The sequence below is a fragment of the Sinohyriopsis cumingii genome, chromosome 3, assembly GCF_028554795.1.
Source record: "Sinohyriopsis cumingii isolate HCF-2022 chromosome 3, ASM2855479v2, whole genome shotgun sequence".
In the NCBI taxonomy this organism is placed as follows: Eukaryota; Metazoa; Mollusca; class Bivalvia; order Unionida; family Unionidae; genus Sinohyriopsis; species Sinohyriopsis cumingii.
In genome coordinates, this window is record NC_142963.1 from 151,016,802 (window position 1) to 151,041,118 (window position 24,317).

The 24,317-nt window shown below is 35.2% G+C and overlaps 1 protein-coding gene across 1 annotated transcript; it reads right to left on the reverse strand.

Moving 5' to 3' along the window:
* Window positions 1-1,811: 1,811 nt before the first annotated feature.
* Window positions 1,812-24,316, reverse strand: LOC149804152 (uncharacterized). The gene is made up of 4 exons (XM_089954126.1): window positions 24,080-24,316; window positions 18,209-18,294; window positions 15,075-15,173; window positions 1,812-12,559 (listed from the first exon to the last, which is right to left on the reverse strand). The coding sequence occupies exons 2-4, from the start codon at window positions 18,267-18,269 to the stop codon at window positions 7,500-7,502; spliced, it is 5,220 nt and encodes a 1,739-aa protein (XP_089810252.1). The 5' UTR covers window positions 18,270-18,294; window positions 24,080-24,316; the 3' UTR covers window positions 1,812-7,499.
* Window position 24,317: the final 1 nt, after the last annotated feature.

A 24,317-nucleotide genomic window follows, 5' to 3' on the forward strand; every position in this document is an offset into this window, starting at 1 on the left:
GCGAGTGTGTCTTCTACACACGAGTGCTTATAACACCGATTAAGCAGCATCATTATATTGGTGATGTGTGCTTAGTCATGATGGAATATGGACTGGTGTATGCAGGCAAGGCGATGGGGGTTGTTTACCCGCTGACCTGGGTTCGAATCTCTGTAGAGTACGAATTAAAAATTCTCTGACCTGTATGATAGTATTATTTGCATTAAATATATATGGGCGATCACACACATGGTATATACAATGCCCTATGGGAAAAGTCTGGAAGGCATTGGTGTTTTTAAGAGTATTTACCTGCAGTGCTGAGGAACTTGCGATACGTACAGTATATTGACAAAAATAAAACTTTCATTTGTGTTATCTTGCAGACAAAACTTGTGTACACCTCCATTTTACCGTCCTGATAGTGTGTTAGCATTTTCTACCCTTTTCTCCTCTCACACCCCACTTCGGATCAGTAGAGTTAATGGGGATGATTTTTTTTTTCTTTGATCAATTTCCTATTACTGTTTAAAGGATTAGTGAGGGATTGCAGGGTGTTGGTTTCTATTCAATTCCCATACTGTGCTGCCTGCACCAGTTGGAAGGTGTTGGTTAGTAAGTGAGGATGCTGGTCAGTAGAAAACTGGCGAGTTCCTTTCGAGTTTTTCCGAAGCTTGTAAATGGCACTTTATTTACGAGAAAAGTGGAAACATTTCGTTTCAAGTCATTATAATAAAATGGCTTACCGACGGAATTGTGCACAATAATTAATAATCTTAAGTTTGTTTTATTAAAACATTATGAAGTATAAGCTTAATTTAGCAAAATGCATGAATCATTTTCTTACCACATTAACTTACAAAAATAAACTCTCAAGTCGTACATAAAAAAATGACATTCATGTGCATATGACGGGCTCTTAAATCAGGAATTTATTTAAGCCAGAAGATGTTTACATGATACACATTTAGGGTAACATACATACTACCAGGTTAAAGTACAATATCAATATGACCAGACATCTAGGAGAAGCTGCAATAGAAATGTTCAAGAAGTTCATTGTTGTGGTCATATTGCAAGTCAGTTCCGCACCATTTTCCTATGCGACCAAGTAGACAGATAAAGTCTGTGATAAAATCCATGCTGACTTGACAATTCATTCAGGTCAAGTAGTGATATGATTTTCAAGGTAGCTATATTGAATGTCTGGGCAGCATTACTTTCATTTAGGATCTACAAAACACAAATCATTTAGTAAAAACCATGTCCAAACGACCATCCATTCAGATGGAGTAAAGACAACAAGCGTTTCAAGATTGCGGTGGTGGCGGCTGTATTGGAAATGCAAGGTGACACAACTTTTATTTAGGACTAACTAAACATTAGTCTTCTGGTGTAAAACCCATGGCAATATTAATTTTCATTTAATATGAGTCGCGATAACGAAATTTCCGACATCCGATCAGCAGCATTTTCGTTTAGAATACCGAAACCCCCTATTTTGAAAGACTATCCATTCAGTAGTAGGGACAATCAGATTTTCAAGATGGTCCTGACCTTTGGACCACTAAATCAACAGGGTTCTTCCTGACCCCATGTGAAAGCTGTCCATAAGCCGTACCATTAATATTTAGAACCAACTAGACGCCAAAAATTAAGGAGACACATGTAACAGATGGACGACAATCTGCTCCCCAGTTGGGACTCTTGCTTCTATTGACACACAACTGCACAAGCTGATATCTGCAATTTCTTGAAAACATATCTTCTTGAGAAAAAAAATGATCATTTGCTTGAGACAGAAACGTTTAGACAAGGAAAAATAACTGATAAAAAAATCATACAGTTTATTTATTAAATGGTGTAAATAGAATTACAACAGTGGTAAAATGTAAAAAGACTAGCAATAAATACAAATGTGAACTTAATATTAAACTAGAACCTTATATTTGTAAATATTGAGAATAAACTGTAAATGATACAATGATACTGCAACATTACTGGGGTTGAATTTATCAATATCACAAGAGCAAAGTCTTTAACAAAAAGAATCACTTCTTTGGATCAGGATATTTAAGAAAGACATTAAAATCAACAACATTTTAACACTCTATCCTAGATGAGTGAGCCCAATCAACACTGGTCATAATCACTGAAACACCAAGGCATGTTAACACCATTACTGTCCACACACAGATTAATTTGCAAGAACACATCTTTGGTTAATTAAATAAAACAATTAATTCATAATACGTAAAACATAGGAATTTCTAACATCACAACATTGTTTCGTGCTACATTTAAACCATTGGGTATCTCTCAAAATTCAATGTCTGAATTAAAAATAAACTTTATTATAGTCAGCAAAAATCGTTCTTTTCGAAATGCAGCACAAATTATTCTTTTCAAAATGCAATCTCACAATGCTAATTTTATGCAAGAAGGAATGCTTGTAATTGCTGCACTGGTTACAATACAGCTGCTAAAATTTGAAAGCGTGTGTCGACGTCTGAAGAAAAAAATCTGCAAAAGATTTACGACTGTGAACAGGATGAGCTAATTAAAATGAAAAATATACACTATATGCCTCTCGTGTGTTAAATAGCCATTGCTGTAGATAATGTGTAGAACAGTCCAACTGCAAACAAGACCTAGATTTGTCAGCATCATGCAATGGCAGATCTTGTGCAGTTTGACTTGGCTTATAAGTGAGTATAGTAAATCCTGTCTTGTGAGACAACTGCTATGAAAGACCACCTGCCTTGAGAGACCACTTCTCCTTGCACAGATTTATTGGTTATATATGCTATGAAAGACCACCTGTCTTGAGAGACCATTATTTTTTGGCAGAAGGGGTGGTCTTTCAAGACAGTTCTACTGCATATGCAGAAACCACTTGATGTTTCCAGTGCAGTGACCTGGACCTTGTTACCCAAAACAATAGGCTTCTTTCATTAACCAAGTAAAACACACCCACAATGTTTTGTCCAAGTATGTGATGTAGAACAAATTTTATTGTATGGAAAAATTTATCTTCTTTCACTGACAAAACTTTCGACTTCAAAATCAATAGGCTTCTTCCTTACTATAAGCAGATGCCATCCAATTTTTGGCCCAGGTATGTGATGAAGAACTAATTTTCATTCTTTCAGTCAGTGACCTGGTCTTTTGATTTGATAGGTTTCTTCACCTACAAGTGTGTACCATCAATGAAATATGGTAACAGGAGATGCTGGAGAATGAACTAAAATTAATGTGGAAACAATTTTTCTTCCTCCATTTCCGGTGATCTTAATCTATCACCACTTGGCCTTTGAAATCAGTAGTTTACCCTTGTGCAAGTTATTGACAAAGGTTTGTTATTGTGCATAAACAATTTTTTAAAATTCAGTGACACAAAACTTGGACCTTTTGACCCCTAAATCAACAGGGTTCTTTTTGACCTCATCTGCAAAGTGTCCACAAAGTTTGGCAATTATAGATGGTGGAAAATTTAAGTTATTGTGCAGAAACCAATTTTCTTCTGTCAGCTCGTGGTGCTGACCTTCATGATTTTGACCCTGAAATCAGGTTTTAGCTTACTGCAAGCACAAACCATCCACAAAGTTTGGTAACTTTAAATTGCGGAGATCTCAAATTATTGTGCAGAAACCAATTTGCTTTTTTCAGTCAATGACCATGACCTTCTGACCCCAAAACTGATAGGATTCTTCCTTGCCCCATGTGCAAGCCACCAAGAGTTTGTTAACCATATATGGTGCACAATTCAAGTTGTAATAGATAACATACCATGCTTTGGTGTGTATAAAAAGTGATCATATTTATGATTAACAAAAAAGCTGATGTAAACTACTGGGCAACAATATGCTGCAAGCAATGTAACCCATCCATCCCACAATGCCTGATGACATTAGGGACATCTAGATGGTTTTCTGTTTCAAGAAGTTTTGGTCACAAGGAAAATTTATATGACAAAATGGTCCGAAGTATATATGCCCTCTTGAGGTATATTGTACAAGTGAGGTTGCATTAAAAATGCAAAACTTTGATTGATACAAAAATCTGATTGAAAGACAGAAATTCTGCAAAACTAAAGTTCACTGAAATTCCAAGGATCTGCATGTCCAGAGCACTTTCTTAGCATGGTACAACAATGCACAATTGTTTTACAATTAGTCCTTAACTGAAACTGCAGAATCCACATCCCAATTCCAAATTTGCTTCAGTTTATTATTGGGCTCACTACGAACATCAAATTAAATGAACATTTACAGGTAAACATTTTAACCTGATGCTACATCGATTATGAGCACCTGCATGCTTTCATCTGATTTTTTATCAATTAAAAATCATGCCCAAGCCAATATACAAAGGAATCTCTCTACAGCTTCAAGTTCACGTGCATTTAATCAATCAGAAACAGGTGTAGATTTCATAAATTGAAAGGTTGTACTTTGTGCATAATCAGGTTCATGCAGATATGAATGATCTGCTATCCTTCATTTATTGTAAGTTTAAGAAATAGCAAATATAATAATTTAATTTTAATCTTCAATAAGAAAATAATTAATTCAATTTAATTTTAATCTTTAATTAATTAATGGTAAATAAAATGCAACCAAACTTCAATAATGTTAACACTAATACTTTTCTCCAAGGTTTACTGTGGGATACTATGTCCAGAAATGTAATTATTCTGGTATGTAATGCAAATCAATGAATTTTGGCAGTTATTTTAAAAAGTGTCAATAACTCTGGAAATCTATGAAACTTTCTGAAGCAGCAACTTACTTTGAACCACTTAATGTATCTTGGCCTTGAAAACTGAATCACTAATATGCATTCCACAACTGGGAATAAAAAGAATTTGTAAATATGAATTATTGGGTTTTGTGGTGCACCTTTTTTCAGTATTATAGTAAGTAGAAGATTCATGTATTTGAAGAAAAAACATACTGGTATTTGTTTCTTTAGGAACATGTATAATTTGAAATTTGATGTGTTTAATCAGTAATTTGCTAATGAAAACTAATATTTGTTATGATCTTTTAGAAACAAACTATGGATATAGAACATTAGAAAATTATACTTCATCCCCTACCAAGAAATGAACATGGTTTCAAGAGTTAAGGTACCCATCACTTTGCCTACAAGCATCAAAGTCCACCCACCCCCTTCAGTTCCACACACCCGTCCCCAAAATGATGGAATTTAGTAATGACTAAAGGCATTAATTCACAGAACACACTCTTGCTTGATGACTAGACGTCAAGCAAAAACACCCAAGATGGTCAGGACCTACATACTGAGCCCATAATCAAAAGATTGCTGAAAAACTTGAACCCCAAGAAAACTTAAACTGTTGACAATGATGCCAAACTCTGAAGGTAGAAAAGTGACACCTGTGTCTCACTTCCCACTAGTTTTGGCTTGGCATGTTTTTTTGAATGTAGAATGTACAAATCATAACTATATCAAAAAGTTACTGAACCCCAAGCACTGATGAATGGTAACTTATATTTAGCTCTGTAATGACTTAAGATGTGACCTTCCCTTCTAAAAGGGTTGAACAAGCTGCAGAGATGTTACAAATACTAATTTACAATTAAAATTTGCAAAGGCAGTTTACAATTTTGAATGAACAAACATCAATGGTTACCATCTGAACTGAAATATTGGTTCCTCTTCAATACTGTACTTGTACATCTGAGCAGACATTTATTCATAAATATACTCGAAGTACAAAATCTAGAGAAAACACACAGGTAAATTAAATGCTGAAACCACATGTCCATGAATTAACACAAGTAAATTTAACAGTGAAAGCATGTGTCCATGAATTAACACAGGAAACTTTAATTGTGAAAGCACCTATCCATGAACACATACAGGTAAATTTAACAATGAAAGCATGTGTCCATGAATTAACACAAGTAAACTTAATGTTGAAAGCACATGTCCATGAATTAACACAGGTAAATGTAACAATGAAAGCATGTGTCTATGAATTAACACAGAAAAATTTAATGTTGAAAGCACATGTCCATGAACACACACAGGTAAATTTAATTTTGAAAGCATTTGTCAGTAACTAATACCGGTAAATTTAATGTTCAAAGCATGTGTCCATGAACTACCACAGGTAAATTTAATGCTGAAAGCACATGTCCATGAATTAACACAGGTAAACTGAATGCTTAAAGCACATGTCCATAAATTACCAAAGGTTAATTTTATTTTCAGAGCACCTGTTCATGAACTAAAACAGGCAAATTTAATGATCAAAGCACATGTCCATGAATTAACACTGGTAAATTTAATGCTTAAAGCACATGTTAATGAATTAACACAGGTAAATTTAATGTTCAAAGCACATGTCTGTGAATTGACACAGGTAAATTTAATGTTCAAAGCACATGTCCATGAATTAACCCATGATCAAAAGGTAAATGTAAATATTACTTTGCATGCCATGGATGAACAACATGAGCCTTTTCTCAATCCCAAATCTTAACTAAATTTAAACCTTATCTGTATTATTGTTAATATTATTATAATTGGTGATGCTCTTCATCACCAACATGTATATTTGTGCTTAAAAATAAAGTGATTTCCCATACAGATGTCAACCCCCAAATATAAAACCTGACAGGTGTTAATCCCCAAATATAAAAACCTGACTGGTGTTAACTCCCAGAATTTCACCAATTGGGCAATTTAAGACCAAAGCAAATGAGGATATTTTCATTAGTCCAATCAAATGTTCATTAATCATATGCTCAAGTCATCAGCATCTATCTGTGGTGTGTCTGATTAATATTATTCAATGTTTTAAATATCTACTTTCCTAGTCAGGGTAGTAATCAAGATTAGCTATAGTATTTGCATACTTTCACATTTGTTTGTACTCCTCTATGGATTTCAAAATCATGCTGCATCAATGACAGAAAAATGCACAAAACTTAGTCATTTCATTCATCAATTTATAATTTCAAACTGACTGTTGCCATGGGATCCCAAACTCTGTCAATTTGTAGGCATTTCAAATCAAATAGGAGTTTCTTTAGTAATACGGTTGCCATATTTGCAAGGGCAGGGCTATGTTCACAAGCAACAGATGTAACGTAATAATCTCAAGAATTCTGTACATTCTGGAATTACATCTCTATGAATGCATGTATACAAGAGTTACTCCTTGTAATTTATTCAATTTGTTCTAGAAATATTAAAACTAGACATTGCAAATATTAGAAACAGACAGTAGTTTTTAATGAAATATACTATTCTTGAAAGCAGAAAAAGACTTTGAGCAGTCTGTCTGCTTGTTTACATTTAATTATTGTTTTCATTTAATTTGAAACTAGAATAAGTTGACAGTGTTAAGGACAGCCTTTATATCCTTCAAGCTTTTCGTTTTTTAAAATTAGTAAGTGGGTGGTACAAACAAATGGAAGTGTACGCAAATACTACAGTATGACAAATTTTAAAATTTTATGTACTTCGGACTTGAATTATTCAAGTTAGTCACTAGTGGAATTCAGTTCTGTTCTGTGAACTGGTGTTCTACAGTTTGAACACTTCACTGTGTCCTCCATGCTCAGTATCTCAACCTTAGCTGTGCACTGGGAACACCCATATTTGCCAAGCTGCTTCACGCTGAAAGCCTCATACCCATGCTCTATACTAAATCCAAGCTGAAACTCCACACGATGACCAGCAAACCTAGAACCCTCCAGCTTTGCAACATGGGGTATGAAGAAAACTTTCACTGGAACTGTGTTATCTCCAAGATCAAGGTCAATGAAGCCAGACAGCTTCTTTTTGTTTGGTGGACAAATGGTTCCTTTGCAAATTTTAACATCTTGTAAAGGCACTTTAACTTCTCTATCCCTATCTTCAATCCATCCCACATGGAAGCGATTTCCTGGGATAAGTTGCTTGATGCTCTTTCCATTCCCATTCCCATCCTTTCCCAACCATTCTCTGGGATGTCTTGGCCTTATTATGTATCTACTCATCTTCATCATCTCTTCTTTCAAAATCTGAGCATCGACAAGATTTGCTGTGCTCCCATGGGAGTCGCATGATCCAAATCCAAGAAGACTTTTTAGAACAAAGAGATAGAACTTGGACAGTGGGGAGTTAACAAGTTCATTCCACTGCTGAACATGAAGCAGCACCTCCTCAACGTCATAGTCTTTTGCAAACAATTCATGTCTAATAGCTAGCAGCCATTCTCTATAGTCCTGTTCCAAACCTTTCTTACCAGAGGCTTGCAGACCAAAAGTAGTTACATGCTTGAAGTTTTCTTCAAATAAATGAACAATATCTGCAATGTCTTCTGGAGAAGTTATGCTCTCCAGCACCGCTAAACTTTCATCCTTGCTCGAGTACTTTAATTTCTTGGCTGCTATTTTCAATCGCCTGCTGAAGACATCTTCTTCACACTGCATTTTTTCAAGGAATTTGGCCCTGGGTTTGAAAAGATAGTTGTACCAGGTAATAACTTGGTGCAAGGAATGGTCGATTTCACCAGGCTCAAGAGAATCAAAGCACTCCAAAATGAGATTGTCAATTACTGAGATGCTGGTTGAAATAAACTCTCTAGTTGAGTCATCTTCTATTGCTTCTATGATGTTTTGTAAGTTGTTCTCAGGGTCTCTCTTCTTGCAAAATCTGTGAACAAAATCACAGATTTGCAGCCTTACTTGCAGCTCCCCAGTGTATGCTAGGCACGTCTCATGTCCAATAGGTGTATTTTCTCTAGATTGACGGAAGAGAGAGCATGCCCTATCAGCATCTGATACCAACTCTTCAAGTTGCTCCTGAAACTTAGTATCTTCAGTCTTTACTTCTGGTTTCTCTTTTGGACTTCGCCCAGTGAATTTTGCAATTCGCTTCTGGAAAATCATGCCATACATATGGTAAATATGCATTAAAGTCAAGCTCATTCTTTCATCAACTTCTTCATCCTGTTTAGCATTCTGTATCTCCTCCGATAAGGATAGGGCTCTCTGGAAACACTTCTCAGCCTCAACCTCGCCATCTGGTCTGCAGTAGGAGTAAAACCTCCCTAGGTGTGCATGGAAATTAGGATCTTCTGGAAAAGATGTTGTCAGCTTCTCAAGGACGTGCAATCTCTCAGTGAACAGGGGTGGTTTAGATGCAATGTCAATCATTAACTTTGACAATTTTGGCTTTTTTCTGTGCTGTTCCTCATTTTCTCCCATGTCCCTATTATCTCGATATATGAAGATCCTTGTAAGAATGTGGATAATTGTGCTTGACTGGACACAGGTCTTTGTTTTCTTTCTGGACACGTACTCTATGAAATCAAGACAGAACTTTTCAAGATTCTGTCGGGCATTGGTGCTTAGTTCACTGCATCCTGTAACATTTCTCTTACTGTTTGGTATGCGATTCAAAAGCTGCTCAAGTATTTCTTGGGCAATATAGTAGTGACAGATTCTGATTAATTTGGTTCGTCCCTCATTGGTATCGGGGACAACAAACTGTTGGACAGGATGTGGAAAATCATCAAGAGAAATGCAGTAATTTGCTGGCTTGTTGAGCAATGCTGCAAAAATCTGACATGACAATGAGGTCTGCCCATAGTAACAAGCTAAGGATAGAAAACCAAGTATTTTCTGCCATGGAAGAAGCTCCTTTGTGGGATTGTCCTCCAGTTGTAAATACCCTTTCACATATGAACGGATCCCCTTGAATTCATGCAGATAGGTTGCCATACCAAATTCATACAGATAATGTACCTCTCCATTGCTCACCTCATCGCTGAATCTTCTGAGAGTACTTTTTTTGCTTTCATTGCCCTCACATCGTTCTCCAAACTTGAGTGCCAATCGTGTGGCCTCCTCAGTAGACACTTCCCCTTTCAGGTAAAATGTCTCTCCTTTCTGGTTAAATTTGACGGGATATGGGTACCGTTTCATGTAGATGATGATAGTTCCAAATGCCGTGCAGCATTTTGCAATGTGCTTGACTTTTGATTCATCTTCACCATCAATAAGGACAAGAACTGGCAGATGTGTTTGCTCATGAATGAATTCAATCTTCGAAATAACTTCTTGTACTGTGGATGCAGTATGCAACTTCAGGTGAACACATGGTATTTGCTCGTGAAATGTCCACAAAATCCTTTGACCTAAAGTGGTTCCACCCGAGCCAGGAGCATGGAATATCTTGATCACTGCAGATCTGCAAGACTCAGTAGTTAGATACTTTATCTTCTTAGTTATTTCTCTGAGAAGATCTCTTTCAATATCAAAGTGACCCATGCCACAACTGTACCATGCGAACCAATGCAACGTGCCACCTTTGTAAAACTTGTCTGCTTCTTCACTAAGAACACTGACATCACATTTTGTCTTTGCAAATTCACTCTTATAATACAACACATGCATGTCTTCCCTGAGCCAGACAGCATCTTTTTCATTTATGTCAATGTTCTGATTGCCTTCAGCTGGCAACTGGTGCTTCATATGTTGCTCTTCACAAATGCTTCTCTCGTTCAAAATAGCCAGGCACATCTTTTCCAAATCAACCCAGCAAATGAATAGGTTGTTTTCATGCATAGCTTTCATATAATTGAGAATACTTCCTGCCTGTGTGGTCTTTAGACTTTGAGTTATGCAGACGACAATATTCATGGAAAATTCCATTTGATTGTCAAGCTGGTCAATAAATTTTTGCATTATTGGAATGAGCCTTTCATCTTGAGGCCAAAGAACCACAGCAGTTAAAATTGTGTAACCTTCAACAAATCTTGCTAACTGCCGACAATGTCCCTCTAAACCATGTTTTACCTTGGTATACCAATGCTTTACATCCTCAACCTTCTCTTTACTTGGATTATCCGTTCGAGAATCACTAATGTCCCTTGCTCCTCTCATAAAACACCACAACGTTCCACTATCCGAAATCCCTCCTGAAGGTCTATTCCAAGTTGTGATACTGAGGAAACGCTTCTTATCAATGATGTCCTGGCTTGTACAGAGTAGGCCCTTGTCACGGCTGTTGATGTCAAAATCATATACTGCTATCCATGGAACATGGGCAAGTCCTTCCAGATTTTTTGTAGCCCCCTGAACATCTCCTGATATCAGTATGTAGTGACCATTCTTGAATTTGCCAACACAGTCCATAAAGTAAGTGACAGTTTTTCCTTCTCTTTTTACAGGTGTGCTTTCTTCAATATCTGTTTCAAAATTGCTGTTTCCTGTGTCTGGCTTATGTACAGTGCTGAATGATCCCATTCCTTTTCCATCTTGTCCTATGAACCATTGATAAACAGACATCATATATGGATCAGATGCCTTGCATACTCTATTTTCATTACAAGGTCGATACCAAAGTTGTTCTGCTTGCAGACTAACTTCGGCCGTCTCTTTACTGCTTTTAACTATGCTGGGTTGCCCATAACCATAGCTGGATTGAACTTCAATGATTCCAAATGATCTTTTGCTGTAAGACACCTCAGTGTAACGAAACATTGGTCTAGAAGTAAATTCATTTCCCTTGAAAAGCTGTTGGTAATCTTTGTCCTTGAGATTCACCTTGAGTCCATTCAGGCTGTGTGGAGGAGTCACACTGCTTGTCACTCCAAGGACAATATGTGACCTAAATCTGTTAGGGGTATTCCACATACTGACAATGTCCAGCAGCAGTTTACATGGGTTTGATTGGCATAACTCATCGTCAGGATAAAATATCAAGTCTCTTCCTTCAGTCTGATTGATCAATCCTTCAAACAAACAAACATCTTTGCTCTTCTTTTGGCCACCCAACTCGGATACCGAGGTCTCCACATTGATCTTCTCAGTATTAACTTGACCTTTGACAACTTCTGAATAACAAAGAATTCTTTTTTCTTTGGAAATTTGTGCAGATGTTACACTTACATTTTCTACCACATCTTTCTTCCTGGCCTTACTTACAGTCTCCCATTCTCCACTGTTATCACTCTGCTTGATTAATGGATAACTCTGTGGGTCACTTAATTCAGAATAACAACTGCCTTCATCATGCTCCGCCATAGTTTCCTCTTCTTCACAAGAAAAATATGGGGTAGAATCTGACAGGATGTCCTCTTCTCCTAAACTCTGAACCTTTGTATCTTTATACAACACACTTTCCACCTTTGTATCTGACAACAATCTGTCCCTGCCCAAGTCCATCCCTATTGCTGACTCTAGTTTCACACCTTTGTGGTCATCATGGACTTTGTCTGACTGTAGCAATGGGACTGAAACTGAAAGATTTTGTTTTTTACCTTTTGCTTTCCTATGCACTATTCGAACAACTTCTGTGTCTGCACCCTTCTTTTTCTTCTTCTGAATATTAAAATGATCCTTGTTCTTTTCTAAGAATTGTCGAAATGGCAAACCTGCAATATCTTTGAAAGACACGCTAGAACTGTGAAGTTTTGCAAAAGTATCCCTGAACTTCTCTTCAAGAGTCCTTAAGTGCATTGGAGGTGGACATGCTTGGAGTTTGGGGTTCAAAATGCTCTTTAACATGGCTACCACCATATCATTCTTTGTCATTCCAATCTCTTTTGGACCTAAAAAAAAATTGGAATGACTATAAATGGAATTTTCTGGTATTTATTTTGTTGTGGAACTAAAGAATAGTAAAGCATTAAGCAAATTCAGTGAATATTTGTTTCTCACCTATGACGGTTAGGACATCATCTCTTCATCTAAAAGGCTATAAAAAGATGACAAGTTTTTAAAAAAAACTGATCCATAACTTTCACCTTGAAAATAGCACCCCCAATGTTCTTTATGAAACCCATTCAAGTGATGATGTACAAATGTATGAATATAAAGTTTTATCCCTTAACCTCAAATGGCTTTAAATTTACAGAGCTGAATGAAAAGGATGATTGAAAACTTATAATCTGTGACCTTGACATTAAAGATAGGGCCCTCAAGTGGTAAATGACACATCTAGTGATGAGTTACAAGGATACCAAGTTTCATCACTTGCACTCAAATAACTTTAAAGTTACAGAGCAGAAGAGACTGGGTGACTGAAAATAATGAGCCATGATGTTAACCCTAAAGACAAGATCCCCAATATGTTATGTAATACACATGCTAGAGGTAATGATAAATAAATATGCCAAGTTTCATCCCCTACTCTCAAAAGATTTTAAAGTTATAAAGCGACCAATCCAATGACCTAGTGGTTAGAACATCTGCCTTGGATGTGGGAGGTCACAGGTTTATACCCCAGCCGAGTCATACCTAAGACTTTTAAAAATGGTACTAACAGCTGCCTCGCTAGGTACTCAACATTAAGAGTTTAGTGTTAAGACTGGTCAGCCTCGTGTCAGGATAATGTGACTAGGTGGGACATCATGCTACATGTCTGCAGCATGATGCCCCAGTGCTAGACATCACTATAAACTGCCACACTGCAGACATTATAGTGACATGACTGATTTTTTTTAAAAAGTATGTTAAAAAATCCAATCACACACATACACAACGTTATAGAGCAGAAGGGAAAGGATGATGGAAAATTTTGAAATACTGAACTGTGATCTTGACTTGAAAGGACAGGACTCTAATATTGTATGTGACATGACTTCTAGTGATAATCTTCAAGTATGCCAAGTTTCATCCCTTATTTTTTAACAGCTTCAAAATTATAGAGCTGAAAGGAAAGTATGATAGAAAATTGATATGATGTGATTTGGATTTTTAATGTAGCTTTAACAATTTTTCAGTCATTGCTACAATGTCTGCAATGTGGCAATTTATAGTAATGTCCAGCACTGAGGCATCATGCCACAGACATGTAGTATGAGATAGAAAATTGAAAATGTTCGGCTGTGAACTAGAAGATAGAACCCTTAATGTGACACACAACATAACTTCTAGTTTCATTTTCTAATCTTGATTGGTTTAACAATTAAGAAGCAGACAGTAACGTGTGGTGAAAATGTAAAGTATTAAACATGGCCATGACCTTAAAGATAAAACCCCCAATATGATATGCAACACACTTTCCAATGATGATGCACATGTATACCAATTTCCATCCCTTAATCTCGTACAGCTTTAAAGTTTTAATCTCATATAGCTTTACAGCCTTAATCTCATACACCTTTAATGTTTTAATCTCATATAGCTTTAAAGCCTTAATGTCATATGCCTTTAATGTTTTCATCTCATATAGCTTTAAAGCCTTAATGTCACATGCCTTTAATGTTTTAATCTCATATAGCTTTAAAGTCTTAATGTCATATGCCTTTAATGTTTTAATCTCATATAGCTTTAAAGCCTTAATGTCATATGCCTTTAATGTTTTAATCTCATATAGCTTTAAAAGTTTAAGTTCATATAGCTTTAATGTTTTAATTTCATATAGCTTTAAAGTCTTAATCTCATATGCCTTTAATGTTTTAATCTCATATAGCTTTAAAAGTTTAATCTCATATGCCTTTAATGTTTTAATCTCATATAGCTTTAATATTTTAATCTCTCATAGCTTTAAAGTCTTAATCTCATATAGCTTTAATATTTTAATCTCTCATAGCTTTAATATTTTAATCTCTCATAGCTTTAAAGTCTTAATTTCGTACAGCTTTAATGTTTTAATCTCATATAGCTTTAATATTTTAATCTCTCATAGCTTTAAACATTTAATTTCATACAGCTTTAAAGTTTTCAAGCAGAAAGAAGATGGCAATGAAAAACTGAAAATACTGAGCCATGACCTTGAACTTAAGATAGGACCACCCAGTGTGGTACATTACACACTTTTTAATGGATATATAAATACACCGAGTTTCATTTCTTCATCTAAAACAGCTTTGACATTGCAAAGCAAAAATGAAAGTGTGGTGTACTGTTGGACAGACAGAAATGTTGATACTATGCCACCTGCTTTTCTTTGAAATGTTGGGAGACAATAAGGTTAAATCCTGAAATGTAAACTATTTCTCAGATTAAAGTAAGTACATACTACTCTTAAAGTATTACCATTTATCCCTGTTTTAACCATTTTTGCCTGTTCCCAAGACCATTTAATGTGATGACATATATTCTACAAGCACAAATAAATACCCTGATTGAGACCTTTCTTGGCCTCTTCCATGACCATCAGGTTGTTTGGTCCCACCTGTATTCCCTGGCACTGGTTGAAGTAAATGTGAAGGGGACTACCTGAAATATTGTACACATAATAACATGTAGATGAAATGTTTTCAAAATATAACACTGAAATGATATTATGTGTCTGTAAAACTGATAAAAAATATGGGCCACATTACTTAAATTTGATTACAATGAACAATTTTTTAAACTGTTCTACAATTTTTTTATGCCACATGATTATTTGTAAAAAGTTTGTTTTTACATCCTGATTATAACAGAAATGGATAAAGCCTGTTTTTATCTATTGGTTTATCTAATATAAAACCTGTTTTTATCTATCTATCTAGTATAACACAATTCCATCTATCTAGAATAACACCTATTTCTATCGATCTAGTATAAAACCTGTTTCTAACTATCCAATATATAAACTGTTTCTATTTATCTATCTAGTATAAACTTGTTTCTATTCAGTACAAAACCTGCTTCTATCTATCTAGTATAAAACCCGTTTCTATTTATATATCTAGTATAAAACCTGTTTCTATCTATCTGGTATAAACCTTGTCTCTATTTATCTAGTACAAAACTTGTTTCTATCTAGTATAAAACCTGTTTCTATCTATCTAGTATAAAACCTGTTTCTATCTATCTAGAAAAGGCCTGTTTCTATCTAGTATAAAACCTGTTCTTATCTATCTGGTATAAAACCTGTTTCTATCTATCTAGTATAAAACCTGTTTCTATCTATCTAGTATAAAACCTGTTTCTATCTATCTAGTATAAAACCTGTTTCCATCTATCTAATATAAAACCTGTTCCTATCTAGTACAATGCCTGTTCCTATCTAGTAAAAAACATGTTTTTATTTATCTAGCATAAAACATGTTTCTATCTAATAGTATACAGACTGTTTCTATATATCTAGTATAAAACTTGTTTCTATCTTTTAAGCATAAAACCTGTTCCTCTCTATCTAGTATAAAACATGTTTTCTATCTTTTTAGTATACAACATGTTTCTATCTATCTAGTATAAAACCTGTTTCTAGTTATCTATCTGGTATAAAACCAGTTTACATACTAAGGAAGACAACTCATGAAATCCAATAGATGTCACAAAGATATAGCACTAAAATATCTGTTCAATCCACCAAGGTGTAGATAGGGTTATCATATCAGAACTTTGGCTAGCGAAGATGTAGGATATTGTGATATCCTCCATCCCTTTGTCTGCTCAAGAATCTCACTATCCATCTATCTATAACTGTTTCTTTTCCAAAACTGCAGGGTGGAATATCCTCCATCCCTTAGCTCAAACTTTTGTCTGTCTATCCATTATCACTAGGGTGGAAATTTATCAAATCTGGTACATGAGTTGCTGGTATTGACAGCAAATAGTCATGATTTTCATAGCTTTATGCTAATGCTCATGGAATACTACCACCCCTGGGCAGTTTATATGGTTGCCATAGAAGCAGTTAAAAGGCAATGGTGGTCATAGTTAAACAACCACCATTCCATGGATTTCGTAACTGACAATAGCAAAGGTCGGATTCTGTGTTTGCTATTCTTTGTGTAATATTTTGGGAGAATCCATAAGACTAACTTGCACTGGTAAAGTACACAAAAGTGAAACATCCCAGTTTTGTTTTAAGTTTAGTATATTGGTGATATGTGGTGGATAAAAAAAAATTATTTCACATAATCACCTTGACTGAAAACTTTTAAACCACTCACAGGGTTAAACTAGATAATGCTTGTACACTGTTGTCTCTAATGTTTGTAATATAAGTCACTGAAAGTTTCAAACTCCACTCTAATGCTTGTGCCCTATTGTCTAACAGGCTTGTATTATGTCAGAAGGCCTCTTGGAAGATTGGTCAGCTGACCAAAAATGAGCTTCTTCTTTAAATAAAGTCATTATTATTATTGTTATTATTATTATTATTATTATTATTATTATTATTATTATTTTAGGTCATTGAAAGTTTCAGACTCTAATGGTTGTACCCTGTTGTCTGTCAGGCTTGTATTATGGTCAATGAATTCAAACTCTATTCTAATGATTGTGCCTGATATCTCTAAGACTAATATTATGGGTCACTGAATTCAAGCTATATTCTAATGCTTGTGCCTGTTGCCTTTAAGATTTGTATTATGGGTCACTGAATTCAAGCTCTATTCTAATGCTTGTGCCTGTTGCCTTTAAGACTTGTATTATGGGTCACTGAATTCAAGCTCTATTCTAATGCTTGTGCCTGTTGCCTTTAAGACTTGTATTATGGGTCACTGAATTCAAGCTCTATTCTAATGCTTGTGCCTGTTGCCTTTAAGACTTGTATTATGGGTCACTGAATTCAAGCTCTATTCTAATGCTTGTGCCTATTGCCTTTAAGACTTGTATTATGGGTTACTGATATCTTTTGGCACAAAATATGGCAATAGAAAATGCACATTTTCCAAAGGGACACTTGCTGGTCATGGCTGCTCTTCAATTTATGGATTTGTTTTCAATGTAATGGTTTTTGTTTTATTAATTGTTAGTGATTATTGGATGTTAATTTGTGGGATATGGTTCTTGTGGATATTTTCTTATCTGTGTGTATAAGCTTTCTCTGAAATTTAGCAACTTTGCTCAACATTTTTATAAATTTGTAAGCAGATTTTTCAATGTACTGGTAAATGCACTATTTTTTATATATATTACAGTTCATTTCACGTTTTCTTCACTTTCAAATCCATTTTCAGTAGTTGCTAATAAAACCTTTTTTAAAAGTTATTATAAAAGATACCAAAGTTGTCATATTTTCTCATCACTGGCTTTGATTATTTAATGCATCTCTCTCTCTCTCTCTCCTCTCTCTCTTTCTCTCTATGTATTAATTTTACTTGGATGATGTTGAAGTTAATCACGCACACACACATACACACACACACACATGTGCGCTCATGTAATGATGCCAATAAAGTGTTCACAAACAAGTGTTGATGGATGGACAATGGATAATGAATGCAGAGTTCATGTTCAGAGAGATATAATTTTGTGAAGATAAAAAAGCTACAAAAATGTGCTCTAAAACATTACAAAAAAAGAATAGATACCTGATTTGTCCATCTCAAATGTGGCATTATGGGAAGCCTCATCAGAACCTCCAGTAGCCATTTTTTAAACACAGCAGATGCACTGACTGAAACAAACATTTTATACAAATTAAATAATAATAATAATATTTACATTTATTCAACACATCTAGCCATTATAAATATATAGGTGGACAAAATTTTGATTGAAATAACCTTGGTGGTTTAAAACCTATACTTGAAAAAAGGATGCAAGTCACTGATTTACATCTTTCCTGGCTATGACCTTAAGATAGGGTATGAGGCACAGTGATGAGTAATACACCATTTAGTCATTATATATATATATATATATATATATATATATATATATATATATATATATATATATATATATATATATATATATATATATATAGTTCCATTAAAAGATCCCCTGCATTTCAAAAGTTACAGCCTATACAAGGATTCAGGTCACTAACTTGCTTTTCCTTGCCATGACTTGACCTCTGCCAGAAGACAAGAATATGGTACATGACAAACTATATAATTGTAAATAGACAGACAATGTTTTATAAAATTCTCTCCTACACTTACAGAGTGTTGTACCAGATAGATGGCCAGACACTGCCAAAACAGAATATGCCTTTCTTAAGAGAATAAATACTCTGGACTTGAGATGGGAATATCAGTATGCTCAACTTAACATGGGCATATCAATATGAACAACAAAAAAGAGGGGTGTTTCAATATATATAATTTAAGACAGGCTAATCAATATGCAAAACCAAAAAGAGTGGTGTATTAATATATCCAACTTAAGATGGTTATATCAATATGCCTTTCATAAGTCAGGCCTATCAATATGTCTGACTTAAGTCAGGCCTATCAATATGCCCTTCATAAGTCAGGCCTATCAATATGTCCAACTTAAGTTAGGCCTATCAATATGTCCAACTTAAGTCAGGCCTATCAATGTATCCAACTTAAGTCAGGCCTATTAATATGCCTTTCATAGGTCAGGCCTATCAATATGTCCAACTTAAGTCAGGCTTATCAATATGTCCAACTTAAGTCAGTCCTATCAATATGTCTGACTTAAGTCAGGCCTATCAATATGTCCAACTTAAGTCAGGCCTATCAATATATCCAACTTAAGTCAGGCCTATCAATATGCCCTTCATAAGTCAGGCCTATCAATATGCCCTTCATAAGTCAGGCCTATCAATATGCCTTTCATAAGTCAGGCCTATCAATATGCCTTTCATAAGTCAGGCCTATCTATATGCCCTTCATAAGTTAGGCCTATCAATATGCCCTTCATAAGTCAGGCCTAACAATATGTCCAACATAAGTCAGCCTATCAATATATCCAACTTAAGTCAGGCCTATCAATATATCCAACTTAAGTCAGGCCTATTAATATGCCTTCATAAGTCAGGCCTATCAATATGCCTTTCATAAGTCAGGCCTATCTATATGCCCTTCATAAGTCAGGCCTATCTATATGCCTTCATAAGTCAGGCCTATCAATATGTCCTACTTAAGTCAGGCCTATCAATATATCCAACTTAAGTCAGGCCTATCAATATGCCCTTCATAAATCAGGTATATCAATATGTCTTTCATAAGTCAGGCCTATCTATATGCCCTTTATAAGTCAAGCCTGTCAATATACCTTTCATAAGTCAGGCCTATCAATATGCCTTTATAAGTCAGGCCTATCTATATGCCCTTCATAAGTTAGGCCTATCAATATGCCCTTCATAAGTCAGGCCTATCAATATGTCCAAATTAAGTCAGCCTATCAATATATCCAACTTAAGTCAGGTCTATCAATATATCCAACTTAAGTCAGGCCTATTAATATGCCTTTCATAAGTCAGGCCTATCAATATGCCTTTCATAAGTCAGGCCTATCTATATGCCCTTCATAAGTCAGGCCTATCTATATGCCTTCATAAGTCAGACCTATCAATATGTCCTACTTAAGTCAGGTCTATCAATATGCCCTTCATAAGTCAGGCCTATCAATATACGTAACTTAAGTCAGGCATATTAATGGCATATTAATATGTTTCAACTTAAAAGAGGCCTATCAATATGCCCCACTTTAGATGGACTGCTCCATGTGCCCAACTTGAGATGGGCATCTCAATGTGCCCAACTTCAGATCGGCCTATCAATATGCCCAACTTTAGATGGGCCTCTCAATGTGCCCAATTTTATATCGACATCGTAATATGTCCAACTGTAGATGAACCTCTCAATGTGTCCAATTTTAGATGGGACTCTCAATGTGTCCGACTTTAGATGGGACTCTCAATGTGTCTGACTTTAGATGGGACTCTCAATGTGTCCGACTTTAGATGGGACTCTCAATGTGTCCGACTTTAGAAGGGCATATCAAAATGAAAGCAAAAATGTAGGAGTTAAAGGAGTTCTGAGGTAAGATGTGTGTGTGTGTTTTGGATTTTAACATAGCTTTAACAATTTTTCAGTCATAATACTATAATATCTGCAGTGTAGCAGTTTATAGTGATGTCTAGCACTGAGGCATCATGCCACAGACACATAGCATCATGTCCCACCCAGTCACATTATCCTGACACCAGGCCAACCAGTCCTAACACTAACCTCTTAATGCTGAGCACCAAGAAAGGCAGCTGGTAGTATCATTTTTATAAGTCTTTGGTATGACTTGGCTGGAGTTTGAAACCATGAGCTCCCACATCCAAGGCAGACTTTCTAACCAATTAGGTCATCTGAGCAGTCTCTGAGGAAAGATCATTTTTTTTCCATTAGACTATTTGCAGAGAACACAAGGCTTGAAAATTCCCCTGGACTATATATAGCCTTACACATTTGTTAGCCCCATTTTTTTTCTTCTAGAGATAATAAATATGCAGTAACCCCTATATAAACTGGCCATGAAGAGAACAAAAAAATTAGATTGCATTCAACAGTAATTGCCAAAAAAGGAAATTGACTATTTTTTGAGAGTTGAAAATTTGTGTTGCCGTGATTTTTACAAATGACATATTTTAAGACCCAATAGACAATGATCCTTCTGTGGAACAGAAAGGACCCCCTCCTCAATCCATGAAGTGAAGTACAAGTGAAAATATAGTTTTTTCATTAATAAAATTTGACTGAAACCATCTAAAAAAATTGCTTACAATGCTGTTGCTTGCCCCAATCATTTTCAATTCACTGACCTGTATCAAATTAATTTGATCTTCAGTGTAGTGTTCTAGAAACAATGTTATGTGATAATATAAACCTTCCTTCTGCTGAATCAGCAACCCAGTGATCCGATATAAAGCTGATATATACAGAGCTACATATGGGTTTGACAATTGTGTTAGTTATAGTATGTATGCTTTGGGGAAAAAACGGAATCATTAGTCTTGGCCTCTTACTACAAGACTCAAACATTACATTAAGGCTATCAACTTTTAAGTCATTTTTGAACTTCCATTTCTATCAACTTTGCGTGAGAATGCTTTTCCTGCAAGACTCGTAAGTGAAAACACCAGAATATTAAGTATATATTTTTCCCAGCGTTTCTATTTTACATTTCCAAACCTTGTTTTCCCTGATCCTTGCCTAAGGGAATGGGTGGGTGCTGGGCTTCTCATAATGACTGTACACCTTTAGAAACTAAAATTATATTCAAGGGTAGGCAGAGTTTGAGGAAATTAGAAATAATTGCAAATATACACACACAAGCATAAATGGACTTGCAGAATGAAATGGTTGTTAGTTTGTTTTGAAAGTGCACAAAGACAGTAAAATTTATGGTGACCTACTTTGAGACCAATGGTGTTTGTTGATTTAATTCATAATTTTAGTTGTATTGTTTCTTTGGCATTTGCCTGAATACACAATGAATCATTAAACATTCTAGTTTAATCAAAGGCAACAAATTTATTGACAAAGTCTTTTATATTACTGAAAGACTGTATAATCAGGTAATGTTTAATAATAATAATAATAACAGTAATAACATTGTACCATAACAAGGTAAGTCATGCTAAAACACAATATTTTACTCCCAAACCCACTGATATGGTCATGTTCTGAAAAACATGATTTTCAGTAATCTTTATAAAAAGAAGAAAAAAACACCACTTCATGATATGCCTGTTATATGAAGCATGTATAAATAGTAAACAGTCCTGGCTGGAGCTGATGTAAAACTATCTTTTGGGCAGTTTGAATAGTGGCAATTACAAGACAAAAAGGCCAGGTAATTAGCCACCATATTACATATTACTTAATTGGCTAACAATAAAATAAGGTGTTTGAAGACTGCAGTGGGTGAGCCAATTGTAATAATTTGCAAAGAGATCATGAAGTGGAACTTACCCAATATAGGCAAATCAAGAAGATGCTAGATGTCTGTAGGACAATAAAAGATATTACATATCACTGTCTTGAATGAGAATGTTTAAGCCATCTGTGTGAAAGATTATTGACAAGATTGTGAACGGCAGCACCATTTCTTTGAAGCTGAGTTTACTCCATTTATAAAATGCAAAGCATGATTATTTCAATTGTCAGAAAAAAATTTCAAGTGTGATTCATTTTTGAAGGTGATTCAGAAAGCAATTAGGTACCAGCAAAGCCCTGCAAAAATAAATTCCAGAATGTCCAGCAAATATAAATTCCAAAAGTCCTGGTTGATGTAGTTTTACATTGTAAAGCATGCCTTCAAAATGGAGGGTGCGTTTAATTCTTTGTACATATCACAAACATAGCGACATACGTCAGCCCTGTGTGTATGATGTACGATGTCTGTTAAAATAGGAGCAAGAAAACTGTAACATATTTGGTATGATAAACTGAACATTTATATTAGTTCTCAGTTCTCAATATTATTATTATTCACGAATTAAATCTAATTGAAATACTGACCCATGCTTTCAGGATGATAATAGCCATAAAACAGATTGATTGAAAGGCAATAATAAGCACACACTCGTGTTTGCATGGTTGACTTGTGTTGATAAAGCATGAATGCCCATACTGGACAGAGGCATTTATTACTACTGTATCACCTGTAAGGTCCCCTTTAAACTTGAAAATATTATGCACCAATGAAATGGTCAGTCCCAAATGTAATGTATGTATATTCATTCTTCTTTAGAGACAAGCATATATTTTTCATGATCAGACTGCATCAAATACAGTTTCGACAACGCTAACATTATGGTCATACAGATCAATTTGAATCTAACAAGGATTTCCAGCAAAGAAATTTGAACACCAGTACCATCCAGTCTCAAGTGAGTGCAGTGATGAACTCTAATGCATTTCCTTCAAACCCCTTACTGAACTATTGAGAGAAGCAAAGACTGTATCTAATTAAGCCTATACTTTGCCATCCAATGGATTTAAAGACACAAACTTTGTTTTTATTTAATGCCAGTGTGATTGCTGTTATTACATGAGTGTTTTTATTTAATGCCAGTGTGATTGCTGTTATTACATGAGTGTTTGCACATACATGTATTAAATGCTTTGAACAAGTCCGACAAGTTGTTTTCAGATTTTAATTTCCAATCATTTTCTATAAACTTATATGAAAAGTTAGCTTATTCTCAATTGGATGGCATCACCTTTTCTTTTGTTTACCAACCCTCCTTGAGACCTCAAAACACACTTAATGAGTCTCAAAAAAAAACACAGCATGGGTAAGGTGAGGTAAATAATATTAACTTTCAAGAGGTAACCCAATTAGTTTACAAAAACTGATTTCCATTGGTTCCTTTATTATGTACAAATATTTGCAAGTAATAGTTGAAAGATACAAACAATTAAATTTAAAACCTTGTTCCTTCTTTACCACGTAAGAAAAACAATGGATTGTATCCAAATATAACTTACTGGGAATTAGTCAAGTGGTGTGGATGATCAGCTCCTTCATTATTCCTTCCAGTTAACGCTGCAGCTCACTTAAGTTTTTTGAAAAATCTGTCCATTATTATTCATGTGACCTCTTCCAAAGTCAGCTACTAGCATGTTATAGCCATCTTGTCCTTAAAATGCTTGAGAAATACGTTAAACCACTAGCCAGTCACCTGACTGCATTGGAAAATCAACAATTTACTCAAACCTGGCAACC

Excerpts from the sequence above, each read along its gene's own strand:
- LOC149804152 (XM_089954126.1), bottom strand. The coding sequence starts at position 18,269 with ATGGCTACTGGAGGTTCTGATGAGGCTTCCCATAATGCCACATTTGAG. Across the intron at positions 15,174-18,208 it reads ATTTGAGATGGACAAATCAG|GTAGTCCCCTTCACATTTAC; the intron begins GTATCTATTCTT and ends ACAATATTTCAG. Across the intron at positions 12,560-15,074 it reads CAAGAAAGGTCTCAATCAGG|GTCCAAAAGAGATTGGAATG; the intron begins GTATTTATTTGT and ends ATTTTTTTTTAG.